Here is a 25436-nt window from a genome sequence, read left to right on the forward strand (position 1 = left end):
ACTCAGTATAACCACTTGTACACCAAATTATTCCTATGGCATTTACAAGTCTGGGAAGGATATAGCTTAAAAATAACACAAATTTTCCCTAAAATAAAGATTTATTTTAAAAAGCTTTTATATACAAAATGGAAAACAAAATAAACCACTAGAATGGTCTGTTTCCTTTCCTTTCATGCCTTTAAATCTCTAGAGGGAAAGGATAAAGGGACATGTAAAACATTAGAAGCAAATAGAACATCTTCTAATGTCACGACTAAGGGACAGCTCAGAACATTCAATTTAGAATCTTTTCTGGCCCTGTAGTAAACAGCTGGTAAGGAGAAGATCCAAGGGGCGGTGGGCAAGCTTTGGACACAAACTCAAACCTGACATATGGAGAAAGATCATGGCAAGACTTCAGGAGGCAAAAATATTCCCAACTCACCAACATCTCAGCATTAGCCCTGTAATTAAAGAATGTTTACTTCTATGGGAATCCACTGAGAACAAGACATGAAAGGAAAGCCCATACTAAGAATCAGATATATAAACCAAAATGTCTTGATCCAATGCACCCAAATATTATCCAAGTAAACCACTGCAAGCTAAAATGATATACACTTACAGGTGGGCCCTCATTTTAAAAAGATTGGGTTCCAAATGTTTATTCTTATATTTTTTCCTTGAATTTGGAGCCGGTGTTTCTATGGAAACAGTGTGAGGTACCATAGTTATGGACCCATATCAAGCTACTGCAACACGCCTGTTTAACACTTCATGGGGCCTACCTAAAGTTTTAAAAGTGCTGGCCTGAGTTCTGGAGTCTTGGAAGCAGAGATCATCAGAGAGAAAAGAACAGGGACAAAAATTTATCTTGTGGCTCATAGCAGTTTCAAGTATACTTATGAGAGAGGAATCATATAAAAATAGAGATGATAGATGATAGATAGAAGGATAAAGGTTCTTCTCACATGAAGCTAACATTTCAGTGGGGAGAGCTATGCAGGCAGTAATAACATTTTTAAAAAATCCAGAAAGTAACAACTATCCTACCGAAAATAAGAGTGAGATAATAAGGAGAAACAATTGACTGCTTCATGTATTGTTAGGGAAAGTCCTCTCAGAAGGTATTTAAGATGAGATACTTAAGAGATGAGGTATTTAAGATGAGAAGACAAAGAAGCAGGCTTTGTGTAAATGAATGGGAAGTGCATTTTTTTTGTGTGTGTGTGGTGGAACTGGGATTGAACACAGGGGTATTCTATCTCTGAGCTATACCCCACTTCCATTTTTTATTCTTTATTTTGAAACAGGGTCTCACTAAGTTGCAAAGGGCCTCATTAAGTAGCTGAAGCTGTCCGTGAACCCTCGATCCTCTGTCTCAGCCTCCCAAGTACTGGGATTATAAGTGTGCGCCACATGCCTGGCTTGGGAGGAGCATTTTAGATCATAAATGCAACCTTAAGAGAAGAGTGAACTTGGTGTGTAAAGGAGAGAAAAAGGTTGGTGGGCCCACAGAACACTGGGCAAGGAGGAGACCAGAGTCGAAGTCGGGCAGTGATCTTTGTAAGTTAGAGCGATGACTCTAGAGTCTAAGTGAAATAAGAAGTCATTGGACGATTGTAAGTAATAGCATGATCTGATCTGCATTTCAAAATAATCTCCAGCAGAAGTCCAGTGACAGAAACTAGGACAACCATGATGAGGAGAGGGTTAAGTGGGCTTGCTCAATTCATACTTTGAAGGAAAGCTCTTCAGGATTGCCTCTGGGTAGGAGGAAGAAGGAATCAAGGACTCCTGGGTGGACTATCATACTATTTCCCTGAGAAAGACAAGATCTGGAAGAAACAAGTTTGGGTGACAGAAATCGATAATTGTGTTTTGGACATGGCGATTTTGAGTTGAAAGTTATCTACTCAGAGCCAGGCGTGGTGGCACACTTTTGTAATTTCAGTACTTGGGAGGATGAGACAGGAGGATTGCAAGTTCATGGTAAGCCTCAGCTACTAAGCAAGGCCCTTTGAAACTTAGTGGACCCCTGTTCAAAATAAAGAATAAAAATAGGGCCAAGGGCATAGCTCAGAGGTAGAATGCCCCTGGGTTCAATCCCCAGTATTGCAAAAGAAGAGAAAAAAAGTACACACTCATCATGAATATGAGAAAGGCAGTTGGTATATAAATATATTTCAGGGGAAAGTTGAGGGCAAAGGTGGCAATCATTGGAAATCATTGGCATAGAGATGACATTTAAGCCATGAAGACTACTTCTAGGCAGTGAGCATGGGCTGAGGGGAAGAGAGGACCGGAGACCAGGTCCTGGCTCACTTCAACAGTTCAGAGTAGGAAACTACTGTAATGGGAGCCTTTTCTTCATCCCTCTGCTAAAAGTGCAGGTCTTCAAGCTCTTGTAAGTACACTGAAGGTTGGGGTGACTGGGGAGACGCTTGAGTGCCCTCTGCCAGTAGAGTTTAATAAGCATTTGAAGACAGCTCATATGAAGAAGAAATTCTGTCTCATATGGAACTCCATATGCTTTTTCTGGTAGATTTCCAGCAATATATTAGAAAATACTTTTAATGAGATATAAAGATATTTAATCCTGCCCAGAGGATGGGAAAGTTTTCAACACCCATCTGGCACTCACAATCTAAGAATATAAGGCAGGGGCAGCAGCAGTTCATCAGACCCTAGTCAGGAGCCTTTCTACTGAAGGAAAGTTGTAAGAACATCACCTGAAATAAAAATCTAGACCCCAGGACCAATGCTCATCAATGGCAGATGGCAGACTGTAAGAGAAGAGAATTGGGCTCTTTTTCTGTGTTTTGTTTTTTGTTTTTCTACCTTGTAGAGGCTGAGATTCATTATCTAGAAATAATAGCATCATTGTATTTTATTTTAATGTTTGGAGTCAGGGGATATAATAAAACATTGCTCTGAATCAGCAGGGTTGAAGAATAAAGTCAGAAATATTATGCTTATCTAGCCTTTTCTTCAATTTGCATGGGTTTAGAAGAGAGAAAATACCTATTTATATAGATATGACTGTCTGAAATTATCCATAAATATATTGCTTGGGTAACATGGGAAGTGTTTATGGAGGAGTAGAGAAGCCATTTGCACAAATAATGATCCTGTTGTTTTCTCCTCACATAGAGTTTCTTACATCTTGACATCTCAACTTGAGTTCTGAGTTGGCTTTTAGAGACAGAACTAGCAGCTCCTCTAAATATTAAGGTTCTCTAGAGGCCACATTTTAAATTACAACAAAAAATAAGTTTTAGACATATGGCTGCCATACTTTTCCAAAGAGCTTATTAAAACAAGATATAAAGAGACTTTTTGGAAGATTGGCATATAGAAAAAGAAAACATTTTTGGAATATTGGAAAGGAGGCATTGGTAAATTTAAAAAATTCAGGCACAAGGATTTGACGTAAGAAAAGTATTTTTTAACCTTTTGAAAATAAGAGATGTTTTGGAAGAATGTACTGTTGCCTTTCAGAAAGATAAGCTGGTTTTAGACAACTGTCATGAGAAACCTAATTTTGCTTTTATTATCATAATTTTCACGTATTCTTTTCACGGGTTATGAAACCATGCCAACAGTGTGTGCTAACTCAGACACCGTTTGATCCAGTGATTTAAGTATGAGAAAAAGAAGCCTCTAAAAACCATCTTTCTATAATAAGTTCAGATAGAAGCCTTGAAAAAATATGATGTTAATTTCCTTAGTTCAATGTATTCTCGAAGCCGAACAATGTAGGACTGTGAATATTTTAAGTTGTCCTCATTGGTTAATTTATGGTCCATTTTGGGAAAAAATTCAAAGTAGAGACCAGATGAACAATTGTGCAGACATATGTGGGTTTCTTTGAGAATCGACAGCTATCTGTAAGACTGAATAGCCCTACCCATTAAGGCCAGGGTAAAGGTTCTCTCTGAATCCTTTAGCTCATCTCTTAACACAGTTGGACTCCCAAAACTGTGAGAACCTCTTAATCAGGACCCCAAGAGGTCAAGCAGTTGGATAGTAGCATCATATTTTGTGGATAACCAGTATAAATCTGGGCATTTTATTCATGTTTACTCAGGCTTACTCGTGGCAACTACAGATTTATACTGGTCAGATTATCCCTAATTATGCAGCAAAACAATAACCTTAGGAACTGATATTTTATTGAATAATTTCTCTGTCCCCAGATGCTTTACTAGATGAGCAATTTGTATTCCAACATTTTCTCTAGTGTCACCAGAATTCTGCATGTTAAGTTGGTTATCCCTATTTTACAAATGAAGCTCAGAAAGGTTAAGCAACTTGTCCACAGTGGCTGCAAAGATAAATAGCTACATGAAGAACAACCAGTGAATTCCACTGAAAAGGAAGACAGTCGCACACCCCAGAATTACACTTGAGCCAATGACAGACTGCATAAATGGTGGTAGTCGCATATGATTAGCTAGCCTAAACAGGGTACAGTGGCACACCTGTAATCTCAGTTCTTGGGAGAACTGAGACAGAAATATTGCAGGTTCAAGGCCAGCCTCAGCAATTTAGTGATATCCTCACTTAGCAAGACCCTGTTTCAAAGTACAAAATAAAAAGGTCTGAGGGTGTAGCTCAGAAGTAGAATGTCCCTGGGTTCCACCCCCTGTATCTACTCCCACACACAAAGATTACTTAGTCTAGTGATGTCACAGTCATTTTAGCTTCTATATGTACACCATGATGTTCATACAATGACAAAATCACCTAATGGTTCATTCCTCAGAATATATCACTATCATTAATTGACACATGACTCTACTGAGCATAGCCTGTACTTGTGTTAAAACTCGACCCAAAAGCCAGGATTGCCAACTCTGACAAGTTTTAGTAGAAGTCATAGCACCTTGATCAAGATGGTGAGGAAAGTGGAGAATGGGAAGTGATAGGCACCATCAGCTGGGTTATATTTACTTCTAGTCCTGCTTTATTCCAAGGCTGCTAGTGCTATTTCTTGACCTGCTACTTGGTAGAGAATGTGAGTCTTGCTGCTCAAAGTTAAGGCTGTATGACTGTCAAGATGCCAACTAGTGCTGGGGAGCAGGTCTAGAATTTCAGTTATAATAAGCTGTGGTATGTGACTGAGTCAATGATGAGCTTAAACAAAACATTTCTGGGCTCTACACCTCACTCTTCCAGAGGTTGGTGATGGGTCTCAGACTTTCACTTTTTTTTTTTTTCCAACAAGACAGGTAATTCTGATGCCTACCAGTAGAAAAAAAAAATCTACTGCTACTAATGTTTAGGGTGATGATGTGTTACTTAGAACTTGGAGTAAGCATAATGAGCCACAGTTGTAGCTTAGAAGAAAAATTCAGGTTATATGGAATGCATGAAGAGATTTCTATGAAATGTATATTTGACCTGCTCACTTTTGTCAAGATTATTTTTTCCTGTTCTGATCAATTTGTACTTCCTAATTATTCCCATTAATACTTGGATAGAGATAATTTTTCAAATATCCAGCAAGTATCTTATCTCAGTTACCCAAATGAATATAGGGTTTCATAGGAATATTGCAAACATTACTAAATATATAAACAAAATTTTATACTTGAGCATGATTCGATATTTCATGTTTTAGAAAGCGCTCATTGTAAGGGGAGGCTTATCTGAAAATTCACTCATCAAACCCATCTTCATGTAGGCTATGGAGGCCCTTTGGTAATGCATGACTGTCAACATAATGATACTGACCAGCTTTAAAACCCTGAGAAGAGCCATTATTTGACAATGCACTTGAGCGGTGACATTATTTATACATCTGAGCTCTCATGGTTCACAGACCTGGTTTGTTATCACAGCCTGCGAAATTGTGTGGAAGAAAGGATCAAGAAGGCAGTGTACAAGCATCCTCTACCTGGTACTGAAGTTCCAAGGGCGACAAACACGACCGCGGTCACAGAATCTTTCAGGCCAATGGTACAGCCGAAGTGGGAAGCCAGGTCTCCGATGAAAGCCGTCAGCAGGCCGATCATGAGAATAGAGACAATGAAACATGCCCAGCCATTCCAGTATTCTGTAGGAGGGACGAAGGCAAACAGGACCTTCCAGAACACAGTCAGAAAGTGCATCACATAATCGAAACAGGAGGGCAGCTTCTCCTCCCCACATTCATCGTCGTCGTCATCTTCCCCTGGAGAGAAAGAAGGGAAGCACATTTTATTATAACCCATGTAGAGTGGTCTTCCTCCCTCCCAGCCTCTCCTTCCCAGGACTTCACCGTCCCTATGAGATGGGAGAGAGTTAAGGGAGGCTTAGGGTTTTCCAAGAAACAATTATAGTTTTCAAGGAACTCAAATGCTTCCTCACTGAAGCTCTTTGATCAATGGCAAAAATTTATTTCCACCCAGATCTGCTCACATGAGACCAATACACCCTTTCTCCTTTCATACCACTTTCAGTGAGATTTGTCACTTCCAAGTGATAACAAGAATTTCTTTACCAATATTTAAAAACAGAGAAAGAAGCCTGTCTTGAGGACAATTAATTGTGGACAGAGTTCTATCAGGGACTTCAAACTCCAAGTCCAAGTGTAGGGTTAGCGGCTATATGATCACATACGGGACAATATTTAAACAAGGCCCTTAAATCACAGCCATGAGGACTGTATACTACTCCAGCTTCACCTCCTATGACTATTTCAAACTCAAATTTTGTCCTGGCTAAGGAATTGTTTGCATTTTTTCAAACCATGTGCAATCTCTTCCACTTTTATATTTTTAGAACTGAATGTGTTAAGCATGTACCAATTCCTCCATCTTTATCCTTTCTCCCTGGTCCTTTAAAACCCACTTCCAGAGATGAGCATGGTGGCGCCCACTTGTAATCCCAGCATTTGGGAGGCTGAGACCTGAGGATTGCGGTTCACAGACAGACTCAGCTACTTAGGCCCTCTACAACTTAGTGAGACCCTGTTTCAAAAAAAAAAAAAAAAGAAGAAGAATAAAAATAGGGCAGGGGGTGTAGCTCGGAGGTCAAATATCCATGGGTTCCATCCCAAGACCCGCCAAAAAAAAAAAAAAAATTAAAATCCACTTCCAGGAAGCTTTCTATGACTTCCCCTCCCCACTCACCCTAACCAGGGCTGGGAACATCTCCTCAGAACTTCCATAACCCCTGACACTTGTAACTCTAGATCAGTGGTTCTCTGACTGTGCTCCCTGAGCCAGCAGCACCAAAAAAGTTGTCAGAAATGCCAAGCCTCAGCTTCACTGAATCAGAAACTTGGAGGAAAACACAACAAGAAATCTGGGCTTGAATAAGTTCTCCACATGATTCTGATGTGAGCTCTAGTTCATTAACTACTGCTCTGTCTAAATTGTGCCTATTTGCCGGGCGTGGTGGCGCAGGCTTGTAATCCCAGCATTTGAGAGGCTGAGACAGGAGGGTCACGGTTCACGGACAGCCTCAGCTACTTAGTGAGGCCTTTTGCAACTCACTGAGACCTGGTATTCAAAATAAAGACTAAAAAATAGGGCAGGAGGTGTAGCTCAGAGGTTGAATGCCCCTGGGTTCCATCCCCAGACCCGCAAAAATGAATAAGTAAATAAATAAATAAATAAATAGTGCCTATTTACTTTCCTTTCTTCTCCGGCTGACTAAACGATTCCTTTATTTTTGTGTCCCTAGTGTTTGGTACCATCTCCTACTTAGGTGGCAAAGTGCTTGGTAAATGAGACATGCAGGCTGGGCATTGTGGCACACGTTTGTAATCCCAGCATTTGGGAGGCTGAGACTGGAAGATCGTGGTTGTGGACAGCCTCCGATACTTAGTGAGGGCCTTAGCAATTCAGTGAGACCCTGTTTCAAAGTAAAGAATAGGAAATTGGACTGGGAGTGTAGCTCAGAGGTAGAATGCCCTGGGTTCCATCCCCAGTAATGCAAAAAAAAAAAAAAAAAAAAAAAAAATGGAAGAAAGAAAGAAAGGCACAAAGCTTACTATTTAAAGAGATCAAAAAACTAATGGTAATTTTATGAATAATGTGAAAATAATCTCACATCCACATGATTTAAAATTAGGATATTGGATGTCAATTTTTCTTGAAGTGGTATATATATATTTTTTTTTTTCACATGTTTTGCAGCCATTTTGGACATTTGGGGAAGAACTTCTCCTTGATGATTGTTCCCTTCGGCTCTGTCACAGGGGTCTACTCTACTTTGCTCAGCTAGAGCAGCTGGCAGCAGGTGCAGCTGACGACTGTCCAGCGGGCTGTGTGACCTGAGATTGCTAGCATGCAGCAAATGCGTGTGCTCTTCATGAGACTCTCCATGAGACACTCCCTGGAGGCCATCTGCTACAAATCATGCGTGGGAAACCTGCTGAAAACTCGAAAGCTGGGAGCAGAAAGTGCTTTTCACAGACAACGATAAGAAGTGCCATGCCATTAATCACATTTCCCATAACCTGGTCTGAAAGCCCACGATGCTTTTTAATAAAAAACACCTGATACAGGCTGCATGGCGTTTCCTCCAAATTCTTATGTTGAAACTCTCCTCTGATGCTTCAGGACATAGCCTTATTAATATACAGGGCTTTGAAAGAGGCAATTAAGTTAAAATGAGGCCCTGAGGGTGGGCCTTAATCTTATCTGACTGGTCCTTGTAAGAAGAGGAAATGGGGACACAGAAAGAGACAGCAGAAATTCCTGTGTATAAAACAAAGACCACGTGGGGAGACAGCAATAATATAGACATTTGCAAACTAAGGAGAGGATCAGGAGAAACCACCCTGTGGACGCCTCCATCCGGGACTTCTCGCGTCCAGAACTGGTAGAAAATCAATTTCTGTTGTCGAAGCTACCTAACGCATAGCATCTTATTAGGGCAGCCCTGCCTAACGACCACATAGGGCATAGGAAGCCTCCTATGTCCTGGCGTCATGCTTACCCCATTAATATGCACTATTACTATACATCAATTAAAAATAAAGTTAAAAAATTAAAATTAGGGATAGCCACTTAGTGTTATTACCCACTCTTTTTCTGCTTCCTGGACATTTTTTCTAGTTTTTTTTTTCTTTCATTGTCTTCCTTCTTCTCTTTTACCCCACACTTTGGTTCCAGCCAGAGCTCACTGTGACAGCTGCAGTTTCAGAGCTTATTTGAAGGAGGAAGCCATGTTAATTCTTTCCCCACCTCTTCATTGTATTCTTCATTTCAAAAGGGGTTCGTATCCCCAGGGAAGCTCAGACAAAAAAAAAAAAAAAAACCAACAACACTAGAATTTCTAGTTATACTTATATTGTATCCTATCCTTTCTAATTTCTGTAACTGTGGACATTTTATAATTTCTAGGGCATATGACTTAAATTCTGGGAAAGCACTATATTCGAATCAATCACTCATAGAAACACAGACTGTGCTACCTCTGACTCCGTAGAATTACTTAATGTGGTGGGATTAAGTCTCAGATTTTGAAGATGAACAAGAAAACAAATAAGGAAACTTCTCCAGAGAAATGACACTTCTAAATCGAGAGTAGATGTTATATTTGTTTTCAGGATGGAAATAACACCTTTCCAATGAGGGAGGTGCAGGAGAATAATTAGATAATCTCTGTAGAGTGTCTGAGGAGGTTTCAAGGTAATGATTATCATGGTACTTATTACTGTTTTCTTGCACTTAGGATCGCTACTGTGCTTCCCCATCATTATTTAATTGCTTTGTCAACATGTTGAGTCCTAAGGTTACATTCTAGATTTTTAAAAAACAAATTTAATCTCACCTTCTGAAATTGATTTCAGGATTTGTTAACACAAAAGGTGTGTGTGTGTGTGTGTGTGTGTGTGTGTGTGTGTGTGTTTGTGTGTGTTTGTGCATGGAAGGAGAGAGAGAGAGAGAGAGAGAGAGAGAGAGAGAGAGAGAGAGAGAGAGAGAGAGAGACACCCTTATGTGGGATTCTAGAATTATAAAAAATCTTATTTTATTTTTTTTTGCAGTACTGGGGATGAAACCCAGGGGCATTCTACCTCCAGACGACATCCAGCCCTACTTTTTATTCTTTATTTTGAAATCGGGTCTTATTAAGTTGTAGAAGGCTTCACTAAGTAGCTGAGGCTGTCCACGAACAGTGATCCTCCTGTCTCAGCCTCCCAAATGCCCGGCTTTAATTGTTTTAATGCTTAAGTTTAGCATGAGAAAGCTATGTGTTTTATAGCCTTTGAAAGTAAAAAATGAGTCAGGAGTGGTGGTGCACACTTGTAATCCCAGCATTTGGGAGGCTCATACAGGAGGGTTGTGGTTTGTGGGCAGCCTCAGCTAATTAGTGAGGCCCTTTGCAACTCAATGAGACCCTGTTTCAAAATAAAGAATAAAAAATAGGGCTGAGAATATAGCTCAGAGGTAGAATGCCCCTGGGTACAACCCCAGTACTGAAAACAAAATAAAATAACCCCAGTAAAAATGCCTTCCTCTCTTTTTCCTTGGGATCTCACTGAACTTCATAAATTTTAATCTTCAGCTGAGATGTCATTTAAATATTAAAAATGACCGCTGACTGTCATGCATGGTGCACAATTATCCTATCTTGGGGAAGGACAAAGAAATATTATGATCATCCATCACCACCTGGACTATATTTAAAAGTCTGTTTCCTGCAAAGAGCAGTGGAACATTGAAACAAAACAAGCAACCTCCTGCCCCACCCTGGAAGCATCTTTTAGGTGACAGCAAAGATGACAGGAACCTGCCAGCTCATAATTTTTTCAAGTTCTTCGTGTTAGTGAAGAAACTGGTTGGTGGGTTTGCTTTTACAGGATTCTAAGTAAATCTCTCTTATCTTAAAATCCTTCTTTTCATCTCTGTGGATTCCACTAATGGAAAGATAAACTATATTTGATTAATCCCTCCCATCGCTCTTTTAAAGGGCTTCCTTGATACATGTTGGACTTCCTAAATATAACTACAAAAAATATTCAAATCATTAAAAGTGCAGATGGTGAAGAAGATGGATTCACTTCAAAGATTGTTGTAAGAGTCCAGGCACCACCCCTGCTCTGGAGCATGAGAAAAGGGGATATCCCCCACCCCACAATGGCTCACGAAATGCAACTCCTGGGCATGGCATCTGCAAATATCCTATCTTCTAAAGCAACAGGTGTTTGCTGACATCCCTCCCTGATGCTCAGGCTTTGGCCTCAAGGAAAGCTTTGAGAGCCAGAAAAAAAGAGCTGCTAGGGTGTACTGGACTCTTGGGTCAGAAACCTTAAGATTCAATTTCTGGTGGTGTAGCTTGTTTGGGGGCCAGGACACTTGAACTTCCAGAGTCTCAGCTTTTCACCTGTCAAATGAGTTTCCAAGCTCTCATATTACAGCTGTTTAGAGGACTAAAGAGGAAATGTCCAAGTCCTATGTAAAGCTATAAATCTCTTTACCGAGAGATGTGTCATGTATTATTATTACTACTTGTTGGAGAAAAGGCAGTAAATCAATATGAGCTGACTATTCTGATTTCAGTGGATCTATATTCCCTTTGAGTGAGCCATGATCACTACAGTTTCCCTGAGCTGCTTAATTTTAAGAAAGGAAGGAACATGATGGGTGTTTACTAAGTGACAGGCACTGAGTGAAATTTTTTCTCATATCTGATCCTATTTCATCTTTACAATAACCTTGTAAAGTAGGCATTATTAATCCACTGTACATAGAAGAACCGGAAGTTTAGTGACTATAAGTGACGTTTTAACATAATCACTCAGTTGGTAAGTGGATGAGGAGGAATTTGATCTAACCCAAGGGAACAGTCTCCTCTACACAATGCCTTATTGAATAAAGTCAAGGAGATTAGCCTCTGTCACATACTGGTTCGAGTCTTCTAATGCCTTATGCCATACAGTAATGCCTATGTGTTTTTTGGGAATGTAAAATATTGATGTACCATCAGTTCTATTTTCTGGACACAATCGTGATCACTGTTTTTTCAGAACCAGCCACATACTCTTCCTAAAGCTCTTGGGGACCAAGTAAACAGGGAAAGAGGGCATTCGAGTAAAGGGAGGTATCATGGTTGAGATCATTTTAAAACTCTACTTTGGAGTGTGACAAGTTCTTATTTCCATTTCTAGAAACCATAGGCTCAGAATCTGGTTCAATCCTGACTTGCATCTGGCAATCCCTTCTAAAATTTGGAAAACATACGCTGCTGTCAATCTGAGGAAACATCTGACTTACAGTAGTTCCAGGTACTCAGTAGGGCCTCTCCTTTGTAATTATTCTCTTTTCTGCAACATAATACATGACAATTCAAACCAAGTTCTACTTTCTGGTCCTATCTTTCAATTGCTCTTTGCTTTCAAAGGTTCTAATAGAATCATGAAAAGAAAAGGATTTAAAAAAAAACAAAGCTTAGCAATCAGTTAATCTTCCCCTTCTCATTTTAAGAGAAAAAAAGTGAGAACAGTGATTCAATTGATGATTTTCCCCTTACTTTCTTGTGTATATCTTTGTGTGTGTGTGTGTTGTATTATGTGTATGCGTTTAATATATAAGGGTTGTTGCTCTTAGTCGCTTTTACTGTCTTTCTTATACCATGATCTAAAACTTTTCCTTTCCCTTTTATATATTCATAAGTTATTTCTAATGGGAAAACACCTACCATCTCTTTCTACTCATAGTGTTTCTATATGCCACTAAATTCAGTTACCCAGAGACTCATTCCCAAACCAAAATTTACCTCTTGTTCTGGGTTTTGTAGAAGTGTAATAAACATTTTCCTAGAACCTGATCAATGAGAAGTATTTATATTTTCTCTGAGGCTAAGTGGATGTCAACAACTTTTCGTCTAAGTATACAAAGAAAGATACTACCTTATCAGAGATATCTCAGTACAAAATTTCTTCACTTTTCTAGACCTATAATTGCTGAAGCACACAAAAGAATTGCAAGCTTTTTACTTCTACTGAAACACAAAATGTGTGGGTATTAGAAAACAGCTGAATCTAAAGGGGGGGGGGCTATAGAGTTTGCCAACTTCAACCTGATTTAATATACATTTCTTTAAAATATATCTTCCAAACAGTTGCTCAAGTCTTGCATGAGAGTCCCAGCTATTAGGGACTCAAGTTATAGTGTTTCAGGTGTTAGTGGCTCTGGCTGTAGCTCAGTCTGCTGGGTCCCATTCATTTGCCTGGTCCCATCCCCTAGGCCCTGCAGAATAAACACAATCCTGCTCTACATGACATCTTTTCAGGCACTGGAGCTGGCTGCCTTCTACCACCTTCAGTCTGCACTTGTCATGCTGGCCCCACTTCTCTAAGCAACTTCTAAGTGAGCTATAGCCCTGCTTTAAAATACTGCGCTCAGAGCTGAACAGCTCCAAGAGGCACTTAACTTGCCTGTGTTGGAAAGGTCTTCCACCTTTCTCATCTGGACACATTTACCTCCATTACTATACACATTTCACTTCCTGTAGCTACATCACACATTTTCAAACAAGGAGCTGACTTACACCTTTAGTCCAAAACAAGAGCTCACGGCTACAAAGTTATGCTGGGCCAAGTTTCCTTTTATGCACCATGCTCTCACTGATTATTTTGGGACATAGAGGTACATCTTTCTAATCTATATTGATTAGAATGTTTACAAGAAGAGATTATTTACTGTCTTTTCAAACCACAAAGACATTCATCATAAAAAATGGCCCCTGTATCTTGACATCATACCAGTTTCTTCTAAGAACTTGACTTCTTTAAAATTTATTTGCATTGTGAAATAGTTCCTGGGGTGGTCAGTTGTCCCCTGGGAGTGGGAGGGGGCTTCCTTCTTGGTCTGTGCTCTTACTGCTCTATACCCATGGAAGCCAAATAGCTGAGAGAAAGCATGGTGTTTTACTGAGAATTCTTTATTTTCTTTACTACCTGGTAGGAATCTGACTTAATACAGAGACCTCATGTCTAAAATATACTATGCCTAGACATTTGCACATACAGAAATATGTGTTGGCTATCAATACCGCTGCATATGAAATCCAAGTTCAGGGTTGCTATGGGTTTGTATCTTGGACTTCTTGCCTATTCTTGGATGGAGAAGACACTATATAGGTCCCATGAATCATTCTCACTATCTACTTCCAAGCCACAGATAGCTGTGGGCCATCCTGCTCATGAGACAGGTGCTAATTCTCTGGGGATAAAAGGTCAGAAGATAACACGACCATATTGGAAATGGACCCCAAAAGACAACTCTCTCTCAGTGCACAACTTTTAACCCTATTTGAGAGGAATACGTCAAAAACCTCTTGGTGAACTTTTCCTTGAAGAACAAATATTTATTAGCTGAGGCCAATATGAACCTTGTTACGATGGTTAACAGAGTTCAAGAAATATTTAATGTGACAGAAATAATTTATCAGCAAATGTAGCCACTGTCAAAATGAGAAACAAATCCTCTAAGGAGTTGTAGATCCGTGCAAAGTTGATTATTAGTAAAATGAATGTTTAAAGCTAGAAATTAATTGCCTTAGTCTTTCTATATCCTCTTAAGAGTTTCTTTATGTAACACACACATATACACACACACTAATTTCTCTATGTGAAATGGAGTACTCCTAAACAATTAAAGTCTAAAATACTTAATCATGTGTATGGATTTTAAAAAATTAAGTATGGATTTTAAAAAATAATTCTATGTTGGTAAAATCTTGAAATTCAGTGTTCTTCAATCTTTTATTAATTGTAGGATTGACAGAAACCCAGGCTTCCACAATAGAGAAACATATTTTTGGAAGACATGGACACTTGAGAAATAAACCTTTGACAGGTAGTTCCCATACACAGCAACCATGGATGCCTCCTGCTAGTTTAGATGGTTTAGTTAAAGTGGGTAGTTGTGGGCACACCAGGTTCTAAGACTGGCCTGAGGGCTCTGGTAACACTGTAAATATTAGCAGCTGTATCTAAATTAGCCTCCTGCAGTGTGGGAGGCTGAGCCTTGGAGGAACTGTTTGGGCAGCCATACTCTGTAATTTTCAACAAACATCAGTGTTGAAGCCTAGGAAAACGTTAAAAATTTATGTAAGGGTATATGTGTACCAAAGTCTGCTCCATGGGCAGAAGAGCACAGAGACTGTCCAGCTTCTCTTAAGATGCTGTTAGGTTAGAGGTGTGGATTCAGGTACCCTTGTGAGGTATTTATTTTTATGCACATGGGTAAATGTAAACATCTCACTTTATCTTCATCTTCCTAGGAACCTGGTGAAGGAAGTATTATTTTCTTTGTCTTAGAGATGAAGAATCCAAGACTTAGAGGATTAAAGTGTCTTGATATAAAAGCTAACACTCCGCCATCTCACTACAATGGCTTAACCCATTGTTTCCACTGACAAGGTTTGTATGGCCAAAATTCATGCAGATAAAACCTAAGCTCATTTGGTATTGTTTCATGAAAAGTATACCATCTTAAACTAACCCTTTGTATATGGTGCAACATATAAAATATTGAATTTCTCTTGCAGGGAAGAATGGCTGGTTCCACTTTATCCTTCCTAAGGAGTCTCATTTTCTTTAAACCTTGAGACAAATCTTCTATTACTGGCTTATATATGCCCTGTAGGGAAGTGGAAATTTCTTATTTCGGTGGCAACAGTCTTTCTCCCTGGGCTGCAGAGGAGAAGGACTCCAGTCTTCAGTGGTGACAACAATCTTCCTCCATGACTGTTTTTCTGACCTCAGGATCACCTAAAGGGACTTTGTTCTGATCACAGGGTTTGTGAATTGATGTGCTGGTGGAGTGTGAACCACGTTCAGTGTCTAAGATTCTAATCATGTCCTTGGTTTGAACAATGCGAAGTGATTGCAATTGCTCAGGGCAGCCCTCTTCTGCTTGCTCCTGCTGCCTCCGCTCCGTTCTGATTTTCAGTGAGATGTTAATAAGTAGGGCCCTCCACTGCCAAGGAGGCTAGCATGTATACAAATCCTTGGGCATCTCAGAGATTCCTTGTACCTCGGTTTCTCCTGGAAAATAGGCATAGCCACGAGCTAACTTTCTTGTGAGAATTTAAAGAGAAGTTAGGTGCTTAGATATGGCAAACATTTTAGTGGGGGTAGGGGTGTGGGCTCATTAGTGGGATTCAGATAGAGCCTTTTCTTCTCCCATCATTCATTACTCAGGAACGTTTTTCTCAGAGGCTGGATGAACTAATGTTGTCTATCTGCTATAGATTTTTAGTCTTCCCTAAATAATAGTCCTACATCATGCTGTTGCAATGCTTCTCTTCAGTGTGAAGGTGTGTGTGTATGTGTGTGTGTGTGTGTGTGTGTGTGTGTGTGTGTCTGTTACTGGGGGTGAGCTCAGGGGTATTTTACCTCTGAGCTGCATTATTAGCAGCAATTAGTCCTGTTTTTTTTTTTTTTTTTGAAACAGGCTATTGATAATTTACTTAGGTTGAACTCAAACCTGTGATTTTCTTGTCTCAGCCTCCCAAATACTGGTATTACAGGCATGTGCCAACACACCTGGCCAATATAAACCATCTTAAAAATATCTTGGTTCCTCTTCCTGTCAATAATTCTGTGGCCAGTTTTCCTTATTTGGTTAGGGTATGGTGTAAATTCTATGAAGTTTATAGGTCTGTACTCTATAACAATTCCAGGTTACTGTTTTTGTTTGTTTGTTTTTGGTGGTACTAAGGGTGGAATCCAGAGGCTTTCTACCTCTGGGCTATACAGCTATACTCCCAGACCTATTTATGTGTTATTTGGAAACAGGGTCTCACTAAGTTGCTGAGAGCCTCACTAAGTAGTTAAGGCTGGCTTCTAACCTGTGTGATCCTCCTGTCTCAGCCTCCCATGCACTGGGATTACAAGTGTGTGCCATCACACCTGGCCAGGTCACTGTTTTGTACCACAGCCCATGCCAAGCCCCTAACCTGGATCTCTAGTAAATAAGTTACTGGAAGAAATGGAATGGCTGAAAGCGACATTATTAGTACTATTCATTTCTTGTTAACTCTTTACTAAAATGTGTTAGTATAGTTCTAAACATTGGAAATGTAGATAAATAAGATCCAGGATCATATGGAACTTACATTTTGGCAAGAGGAAACAATAATCAAGTAAAACAAACAAAAACACATGCTGATTTCAGCTATGGGGACAATAAAGTCAGGTGCCAGAATAACTAGTGACTGGGTAGTGGATAATACCTTCTGACATTGTGACCTACCAGCAAAAACCTTACTAAGGAGAATCAGCCAGTGTGGAGGCAAAGCAGTCAGTATACAGGACACAGCTGTGCACAAAGACTGAGCACAGCAGAATGAGCCTGTGGCCGGCCAGTGTTAAACTCTGGGAGGCACAAGATGGGCAGAGGACTGGCTTTGGAATTAGAAGCCCTGGGTAAGAGGTGAATTCTAACTTTGCTTCCTCATCTGTAAATGGGCTCATGCTCCTGACTACCACACAGGGGCTTCTTTGAGTCTTGTGAGAACACAACACTTTGCCAGTAATGAGGCCTTTACTTCATTCAATGTTGCTATGGTATTAGTCCAGGAAAGCTTCAGTCTTTGCATTGCCAAATGCTAAGGTATCACAATGCCAAGGAGCTGCAGGTCCTGAGGGAACAGACACAGGATATCTGAGGGCTAAGACATGGCTCAGCAGCTCCAGAAGAAAAGTGGGAGCACTGCTATATGGTGTAGCAAGAGCCCGGCTTCCAAAACAGAATCTCTGTGATAATGGAGGAGAATCTTTTCTTCTCTGAACTTAGATTCTTATTTATAAAGAGAAGAAAAAGGGGGGGGTTGGAATAGCTGACCAATAAGCTCCTTTCTAGCTCTGTACTGGAATTCTGATCTAAGATGCTATAAAAGGACAGGAGATGTGACAACACCCAGCCAGAGATGAACAGACAAAGGCCAGGCAGGGGAGTTTGTGTCAAAGTTGATTGAGGCAAGTGGCTTTTCACTGCAGGCTTTGGAATGACAAGGTCTTTATCAAGCAAGCAGGCTGTGAGCAACAAGAATTAGTGCGGCAAGTGACTTGTCCGCAGCTCCTCTCTGCCCAGGGTTGTTGGTGTGTGTGGTGGTGGGGCGTCTCTATTTCCTTCTCTTTCCACTTCTTTGGATTATGCTGAAGTGTTTCCTCCGCTGAAAACAGGGCACAAAGGCTTCTGATGGGGAAGGAAAGCCCCCTGTGTTTAGCATTGATTGGTAAGCAACAATGCAAACTGTCTTTGTGTCTCTGCAGCAGTGAAGCCAACAAAAGAGCTCGCGAAGCCCGCGATGGCGCGCTGTGTGCAGAGCAGAGCTGCCGCCCCTCCAGACAAAAGCCGCAGTAGAGACGTGACTGGGGGCTTACAAATAAGAGAACTGAATCATTCTGGAGCCCTTCAATACAATGTTTTCCTCAAGATTTTTATAATAAGCAATTTAGGAGGAAAACAGCCCAACAAGCCAATATTCTTTTCAGAAATATCAGCTAAAACATTTCCAGAGGCCAGAAAATAATTGCTTTTTCTCCTGCCCTCTTGTGCTCCCACCCCTGACACGCAGGCCTGCCTCGTTCCGGATCCGGCAGGTGAAGCTACCTGATTAAAATTTTTATTCTGACACCACTGTATTTTTAGATTGACAGATAGCCTAGTCTTGCTCTGCCTCCTCTCCCTACTGTATGGCGTTGGAGAACCTCACCTACTTCCTCTCCAGAACCTACCCTGCTTTCCTCTCCAGAACTTACTCTCTTTCTCTTTCTTACTCATGCCCTCTGCTTTTCCTCTTTTCCAATTGGGATCATAATGATCAGCTAAATAACAATAAAATTCCACCAAGAACACCGGCAGGAAATGTCATTTGGAAACGTTATTTGCATGTTCAATTTGAACGCACGAAAATGAATGTGTTTTACAAATATCCATATGTTTGTCATGTGGATATGATTTTTAATATACTATTACATCAGACCCATCGTGAAATATGGCATGTGTGTGTGAGAGAGTGTGCCTGTAGACACAGAACTGTGATACAGTGAAAGCAGGCAGGCATATAAGATGTATGCATGAACTTTTGATACCAGGGTATCATTCCAGTTTATCTACCATGTTTTATGAGGCAGGTATACCATCTTTTTACAATTACTCCTCCTTTTAAAACAATATACTGGTACATTATAATTGCATATAAGAATAAATTTTATAGTGATACACTCATATATGTATAACATTATTTGGTCTATTAGAACTCTAAATTTCAAACAGCTATGTCATGCAAGTTGATGCTTTATTGCTGAAAATGAAAGGTCCTTTCGAAAACCCTCCAGGATTTTCATGCCCTTCTTAGGATAGAAGACATAGAATAAATAGAAAGGAGAGGTGAGGGGCAAAGGAAGAATGGTCATAATTCAGAGCTTAGATTCAAGTTCACTTAAATGTTCTCTGATCACAAAAAAACATAACTGAATCAATTATTAGCCCTTATCTATAGGTCATATCTTTCATCTCAACTGTGTATGACACCTTCAATCAAGGCCTTAATGTTATATCAATGCAGTACTATTTTTAATTTCAAAAAATAAAATATCCTGATAAACTATTTGATTTTTTAAAATCAAGAACAAGGAAGAAAACAACCCCTAAGAGGTAATAATTAATATATCCAGTCTCCAACACAAAAAAGAACTAAGAATATCCTCTTAGGTTATGTACCTGTACTATAGATTTTACATGTATTAATATGCCTAATTAAGATGTAGCTAGTGGCCAGGTATGGTAGTGCACGCTTGTAATACTAGTACTGGGAGGCTGAGACAGGAGGATAAGAACTTCAAGGCCAGCTTCAGCAATGTAGTGAGGCCCTGGTTCAAAATAAAAAATAAAATAGGTTTGGGGGTATAGTTGAGAGGTAGAATGCCTCTAGGTTCAATCTCCAGTACCACATACACACTCACAAACACACACACACACACACACACACACACACACACACACACACACACACAATATGGCTAGTGTATTTTCCTTCAATACCAGTATGCAACCCTATTTCTCAGAGTGTGTACTTTTCCCCTTATCTCAATAAAAATCACTCTGTGCCTCACTATGACCTATCCTGAGATTCCTTTCTGTGATTATGTCAAGGAAGCTCTTGTGGTCCACCTCCCCTTTGGTGGCTTTCTCAGGGCCCTTGTCCATGTGATACTTCCTTTAGTCTTTGTTCCAAGACAACTTACATGACTGTCCATTCCAATTCTCTAAATTTGAAGATTAGAGGACGTTTCCAGAGCCATAGAAGTAATTGATGGCTCTTTGACCATTTGACCTCAAGTCTCCAGAGAAGCCAAAGATTCCAATATATAATTAAAAAAAACTTAAGCAATTTAGACACACGCTCTATTACAAAGGATGTGAATATCTTGGTCATTATTGGTGGTAGTGGTCGTGGTGTGTGTGTGTGTGTGTGTGTGTGTGTGTGTGTGTAACTAGGGATTGAACCCAGGGCATGCTACCTCTAAGCTATACTCCTAGCCCTATTTTATTTTTATTATTTTGGAATAGGGTCTCACTAAGTTGTTGAGGCTGTCCTACAACCTGTGATCCTCTTGTCTCAGCCTCCCAAGTATTAGGATTACAGATATTCCCTACCATGCCTGGCTCTTGGGTGACTTCTAAAAGAATAAGAGCTGGATGGCAGCAGTGTTGTTCACATTGCCTGTTAGAATTTTAAATAATTACTGCTCAACCTTTATAACTATCCAAGCATGCTAGTGATTCTAATCATGAAGAAACCTACCTAGACAACAAATTATACCATACGGAAAGACCAAGAACTTGGGAGAAATGGCTGGGAATTGATTCTATTTTGGTTTAGAAGATCTGACATGACTTCTAGCAGCAGATATAAATACAATTTCAAGATTACAAAAGCATTTTTGAAGCCCTTCTGGGTTCTTCATGAAGGAAGTTCAGTGACTGGTCCTGCCCACTTTTTCAGCCCCTTTCTCCTAGGCTTTTACAAACTCATTTCCAAATCTTTGACTTCACATGTATCTGAGACTAAAAGACTTGTCAGCTATATCCCTTTTCTCTTGTTTTAAATCATCTGACATGTAAACACTTGAGATCTGAACTAATGTTGAAGGAGAGGCACTCAAGGTAGAGCTGAAAGCTTACTGGTTTAGTTCACAAAGATAAGGTTTCATATTCCAGCTGCCCTTTGCTAGTTGTGTGACCCTAGACAAGTTAGGTAACCACAAACCTCAGTGGATAGCTGAGGAACAGATGCAATGTACACCAAAGCTTGGCCTGGGATGGACATCCAATAAGTGGTACCATTATTTAAACAATAAATGAGCCACAATTTCATGTTCTGATCTTAAGACTTTTTTGAAGGTGGTCAAACTTACTTTTTTCTCATGAAACAACATCCTTGTTAATGAGCCATGTAAGAAACAGCGAACATTATAACCTCCAACCCTTGAGATCCTTCCTCTTTTCTGGTGGTTTTATAGTTACCCTGAGGCTATGTTAAATCTGATCTAGGATTTTTTTTTTAAAACTGCTCAAGTGGAATTTTCAAGTGACTATGGGTTAATGCATTAAGTGGTGAGGATTTCCTCAGTTAATGTTGCTTAAAAACAGAGGTGATGAGCCGGGCATGGTGGCACATGCTTGTAACCTCAGCATTTGGGAGGCTGAGACAGGATGATCGTGGTTTGCAGGCAGCCTCAGCTACTTAGTGAGGCCCTCCGCAACTCAATGATATCCTGTTTCAAAATAAAGAATAAAAAATAGGGCTGGGGGTATAGCTTGGAGGTAGAATACCCCTGGGTTGCATTTTCAGTACTGAAAGAAAGAAAGGAAGGAAAAGAAATAGAAGAACAAAACAAAAAACAGAAAGAGAGGTAATGCTAGAAAAATCTTTGCTTAGACCAGACAAATGTGTCTGAGGTACCATTTTTATTACTTAGGACTTTAAGAATGGATCAGTCTTCAGGCTCACAATTATTTAAGTGAGTGAATGTCCAGGGACACCGCTGAGTTGGCAGTTTGGGTATTAAATAATTCACTTTAACTGTGAACACTTGCTAATGCACACATCATGTGCGGATGAAGGGCCGATGACACCAGCATCCCAGATGGAACCCGTCTCCACACTGGCTTGGTAGGTGGAGGTGACTGTACCTGCCACTTGTATTAGCTGAAACTGGGTCACTGCAATGTACGGTGAAGGGTGAATGGGTGAGTGAGCTCCATGTGGCCGCCTGGCCTCGCGCTCGATGCCTCTCCTGTACTACACATGGTTCCACTGGCATTTCTGAGTTATAGGAACAGGAAAAAAATTAGGGACTTCTGAGTAACCATCATCTCTCTTGGTTTTCTCTCAGGCTAAATGTTTACTATCTCCTAAATCTTCAGTTTAGGAGACAGATGTGGAGTCTCTGCTGCTATTGTTCTGGACATTTAGTTTAGGCAAGCCAGGTAGGTGGGCATTGTCAAAGTCAGGGGCCATAGGGTCCTGTGCCGTTGGGGACGGTGAAGGGATATAAGAACCATGAAAAGAGCTTTAAAATTTCAATATTGGACAGTAACTTAGAGATAACCTAGTACAATCCTCTCATTCCACTAAAATTAAAAATCACAAGAATAAACACTTGGCCAAGTTTATGCTAAGAGACAGAACCAAGAATATGAGGAGGGCTTTTTTGAGGGGGCACTTTTAAGTGTTTTTCCATTACATCTGACACACAAAATTATATCCAATGCGAAAGAATTTCAGAAAAAATATTTAGTACCGAGTATTTAAACTTATCTGATAAAAGAATGGATAGCATATTTGTTTTCTTTAAAAAATGTCACAAATTGCTAGGCAGTAGAAGCTGTGGATGTATCTAGGAAAACAAACATTTCCCTTTGCTCTTTAGAGAATTGACTAGCATCTTCCCCAAGGAACTGTAAATGCGACTGCAAAGAAATAACAAACATTGAGAGAGGAAAACTTTTATATTTCAAGTCGAAGCTTATGTATCCAAACGAATACATGCCTTATGCAGCACACACACACACGTCTCTGTGTACATGTGTTCTGTGCATTTGTGTCTTTGTGTCTGTTCATGTGTGTCACACATGTGTTTGTGCACTTGTATGTGGGCCTCTGTGTGCCCATGTGTATTTGCACATATGCTTGTACGTCTGTGTGTATTTGTGCGTAAACCTATATTCTCCATGTTTATGTGCGCATGTATGTGTATGTGCATGTGTGTGCTCACACACACTCAGGCCCCAGGCACAGCTAGCAAGTGCACCCTTCACACCGGAGGGAATCCGGGGCTGATCTGTACCCCGTGGGTGTTCTCCTTCCCAGTTTCGTTTTTGTGCAGGTTACATTGCTTTTCAGAATCTCAGAATTCACATATGTAAAATGGCCTGTGTAGTACTCATTGTGAAACAAATTAGGCCAACCAGTAAGCTTTTATCCACTTGGTTATTTCAGCAAACAAGTTGAATTAACTGAATTTGCACACATTTTGGTTATATTCTATTGTAGCATCTTCCAAATATATAGACAGCTCGTTGTGAAAACACATATTGTTTTAATTAATGTTACAGAAACCCAATGAGCGAGGCATGCCCATCTCCACATGTGAGGGAACTGAAATTTAAGTAAAGTCATCTGCCTGCAGTAACCCTGAGACTTTTTGGAGGGCTGGGCCACATCTGTCTGTCTTCAAAGCCAGCTTTGCAATTACTTTCCTTTCCTGCGCCGTGGCTCAGGGCTGTTGTGAACTACAACAGCATCATGGCTGTGGAATCGGCACTGGCATCCTGACTGTCTTATCCGACTGATGCTTGCTCTCTGCTCAGACATACCTGTTTTGCCTTGTATCCAAGCTGATACATGGCTTTTTAAGGTCAATGCACCCGTTCTGCCTTGGGGGAGATACTAGGAGGAAGGAGGAATTGAGAAAAACTCAAACTGGAGAGGCAGTGAGTGCCAGCTTCCTTAAGAACTGCATGTGCTGACACATCCCCAAAGCACCTGGTGGTACTGGGCTTGCCTTGTAAGTTTTTGACAGCCATTTAACCACTGCACACCACTGCTCCTGGTATTTGACCCAGGAAGCAACAGAAGGAGAACCGTTGGGACATGACTATTTAATCCCTTCCTAATCTCTGGAGTCTCATAAATCCTTTAACTCATCAAATATTAAACTATAAGAACTAGGTTCAGTAGAACATTATGGGCATAGGAGGCCCAGGTACTGAGCTATGCAATTCAAAAAAAGCAGGGAACCAAATTGCCAGGGGGTTACCTTGAAGCTAGTTTGAGTACAGTTAGTGAGAAAGAGAAGCAAACTCCTACTTACAAAATTGTTACTTTTGTTTGGCAAAATATATAGACTCAATTTTGCACAGAAAATTGCTTAGGAAAAAGCCTCTCAGTAGAGCCCTTCAAAGGCAATTTAATATTTTTAATAAGGCAAATCTTTCTGATTCTCAACTATTTAGCCATGAAATCTTAAAATCCAATGAAAGTCTATCTCCAATAAGTGCTGCTTTACAAATTTTATTATCTGCTTAACAACCTAAGAATATTAACATTCTTTAGGCACTTAAATTTAACCATAATAACAAACATTGAGCTTTTCCAAACTGCCTTTCCTGTAATTTAATATAATTTAGTGCATATACACAATTTGTTTATTTCTTGATATTTTGCATCTTAAAGTATAAATAAGGTCAATTTACGTAGAAACCTGCAAATTGCTAAGCAGTATGTCTCAGCTCCAAGCAATCATTCAGATACATAAAACACAATATGTCATATAACAAATAAGAGTTCTTGGGAGGTTTCGCATGTCACTCTTTAACAGGTCTTCAAAAGCTTTGGGCAGGAGCTAGACCCATTAGAGAACAGTGACGCCATGGCACCAGGAGAGCTGGCCAAAGGCTGGTTGGCGCCAAGGAGACAAAGCTGGAGAGAAAGTTAACTCAGTTTGAAATCTCTTTCTTGACAGGAGATAGCACATTGGACTAGTCTGTAGTAAATGAGGGTTCTAGCTGTTTTCCAAAGTCATGCTTGTCACTTCTCTGAGACTTGGATTCTTCTCTTTAAACAATAAAAATAATCATAATACCTGATTCATGGGGTTTTGAGGGGACTTAATGCAACATAATCTAGGAAAGTGTTTGCAAACTGAAGGGAAGGAAGGGAGTATGAACAGCTTCGTAGTTGTTTTTATGTATGCTTTTTCTGGCCAGACTCAATGGCTCGACTGGCCTTTGTTGGTGGCACAATCTTACTCACTGTTGAAAGCTGCTGTTCTCCATTGCCATAGACTGGTCATAAAGTGTTTGGCATGGTCGTGTGAATGAACCAATGACACAACACTATTCCACTGTTACAAAAACAAATCAGGCTTTAAGGTGTCTACTGATGGTATCATCTTGAGCATCTATCTAAAGCTGCAGTGTCTGTCTCCC

The 25436-nt window shown here is 40.1% G+C and overlaps 1 protein-coding gene across 8 annotated transcripts in view; it reads right to left on the reverse strand.

The window, feature by feature from the left end:
- The window catches only part of SLC8A1 (solute carrier family 8 member A1), a gene marked incomplete at both ends in the record, with an annotated part of 328617 nt that overhangs the window by 24233 nt on the left and 278948 nt on the right, over window positions 1-25436 (reverse strand). For all 8 annotated transcript variants that reach the window (XM_080710996.1, XM_080710995.1, XM_080710992.1 and 5 more), the window contains one exon: window positions 5885-6160. In XM_080710996.1, coding sequence (XP_080567122.1) covers window positions 5885-6160 — 276 coding nt within the window. The remainder of the gene's footprint in view (window positions 1-5884; window positions 6161-25436) is intronic.

Source organism: Muscardinus avellanarius, assembly GCF_963383645.1.
Source record: "Muscardinus avellanarius genome assembly, chromosome: 15".
Lineage (NCBI taxonomy): Eukaryota > Metazoa > Chordata > Mammalia > Rodentia > Gliridae > Muscardinus > Muscardinus avellanarius.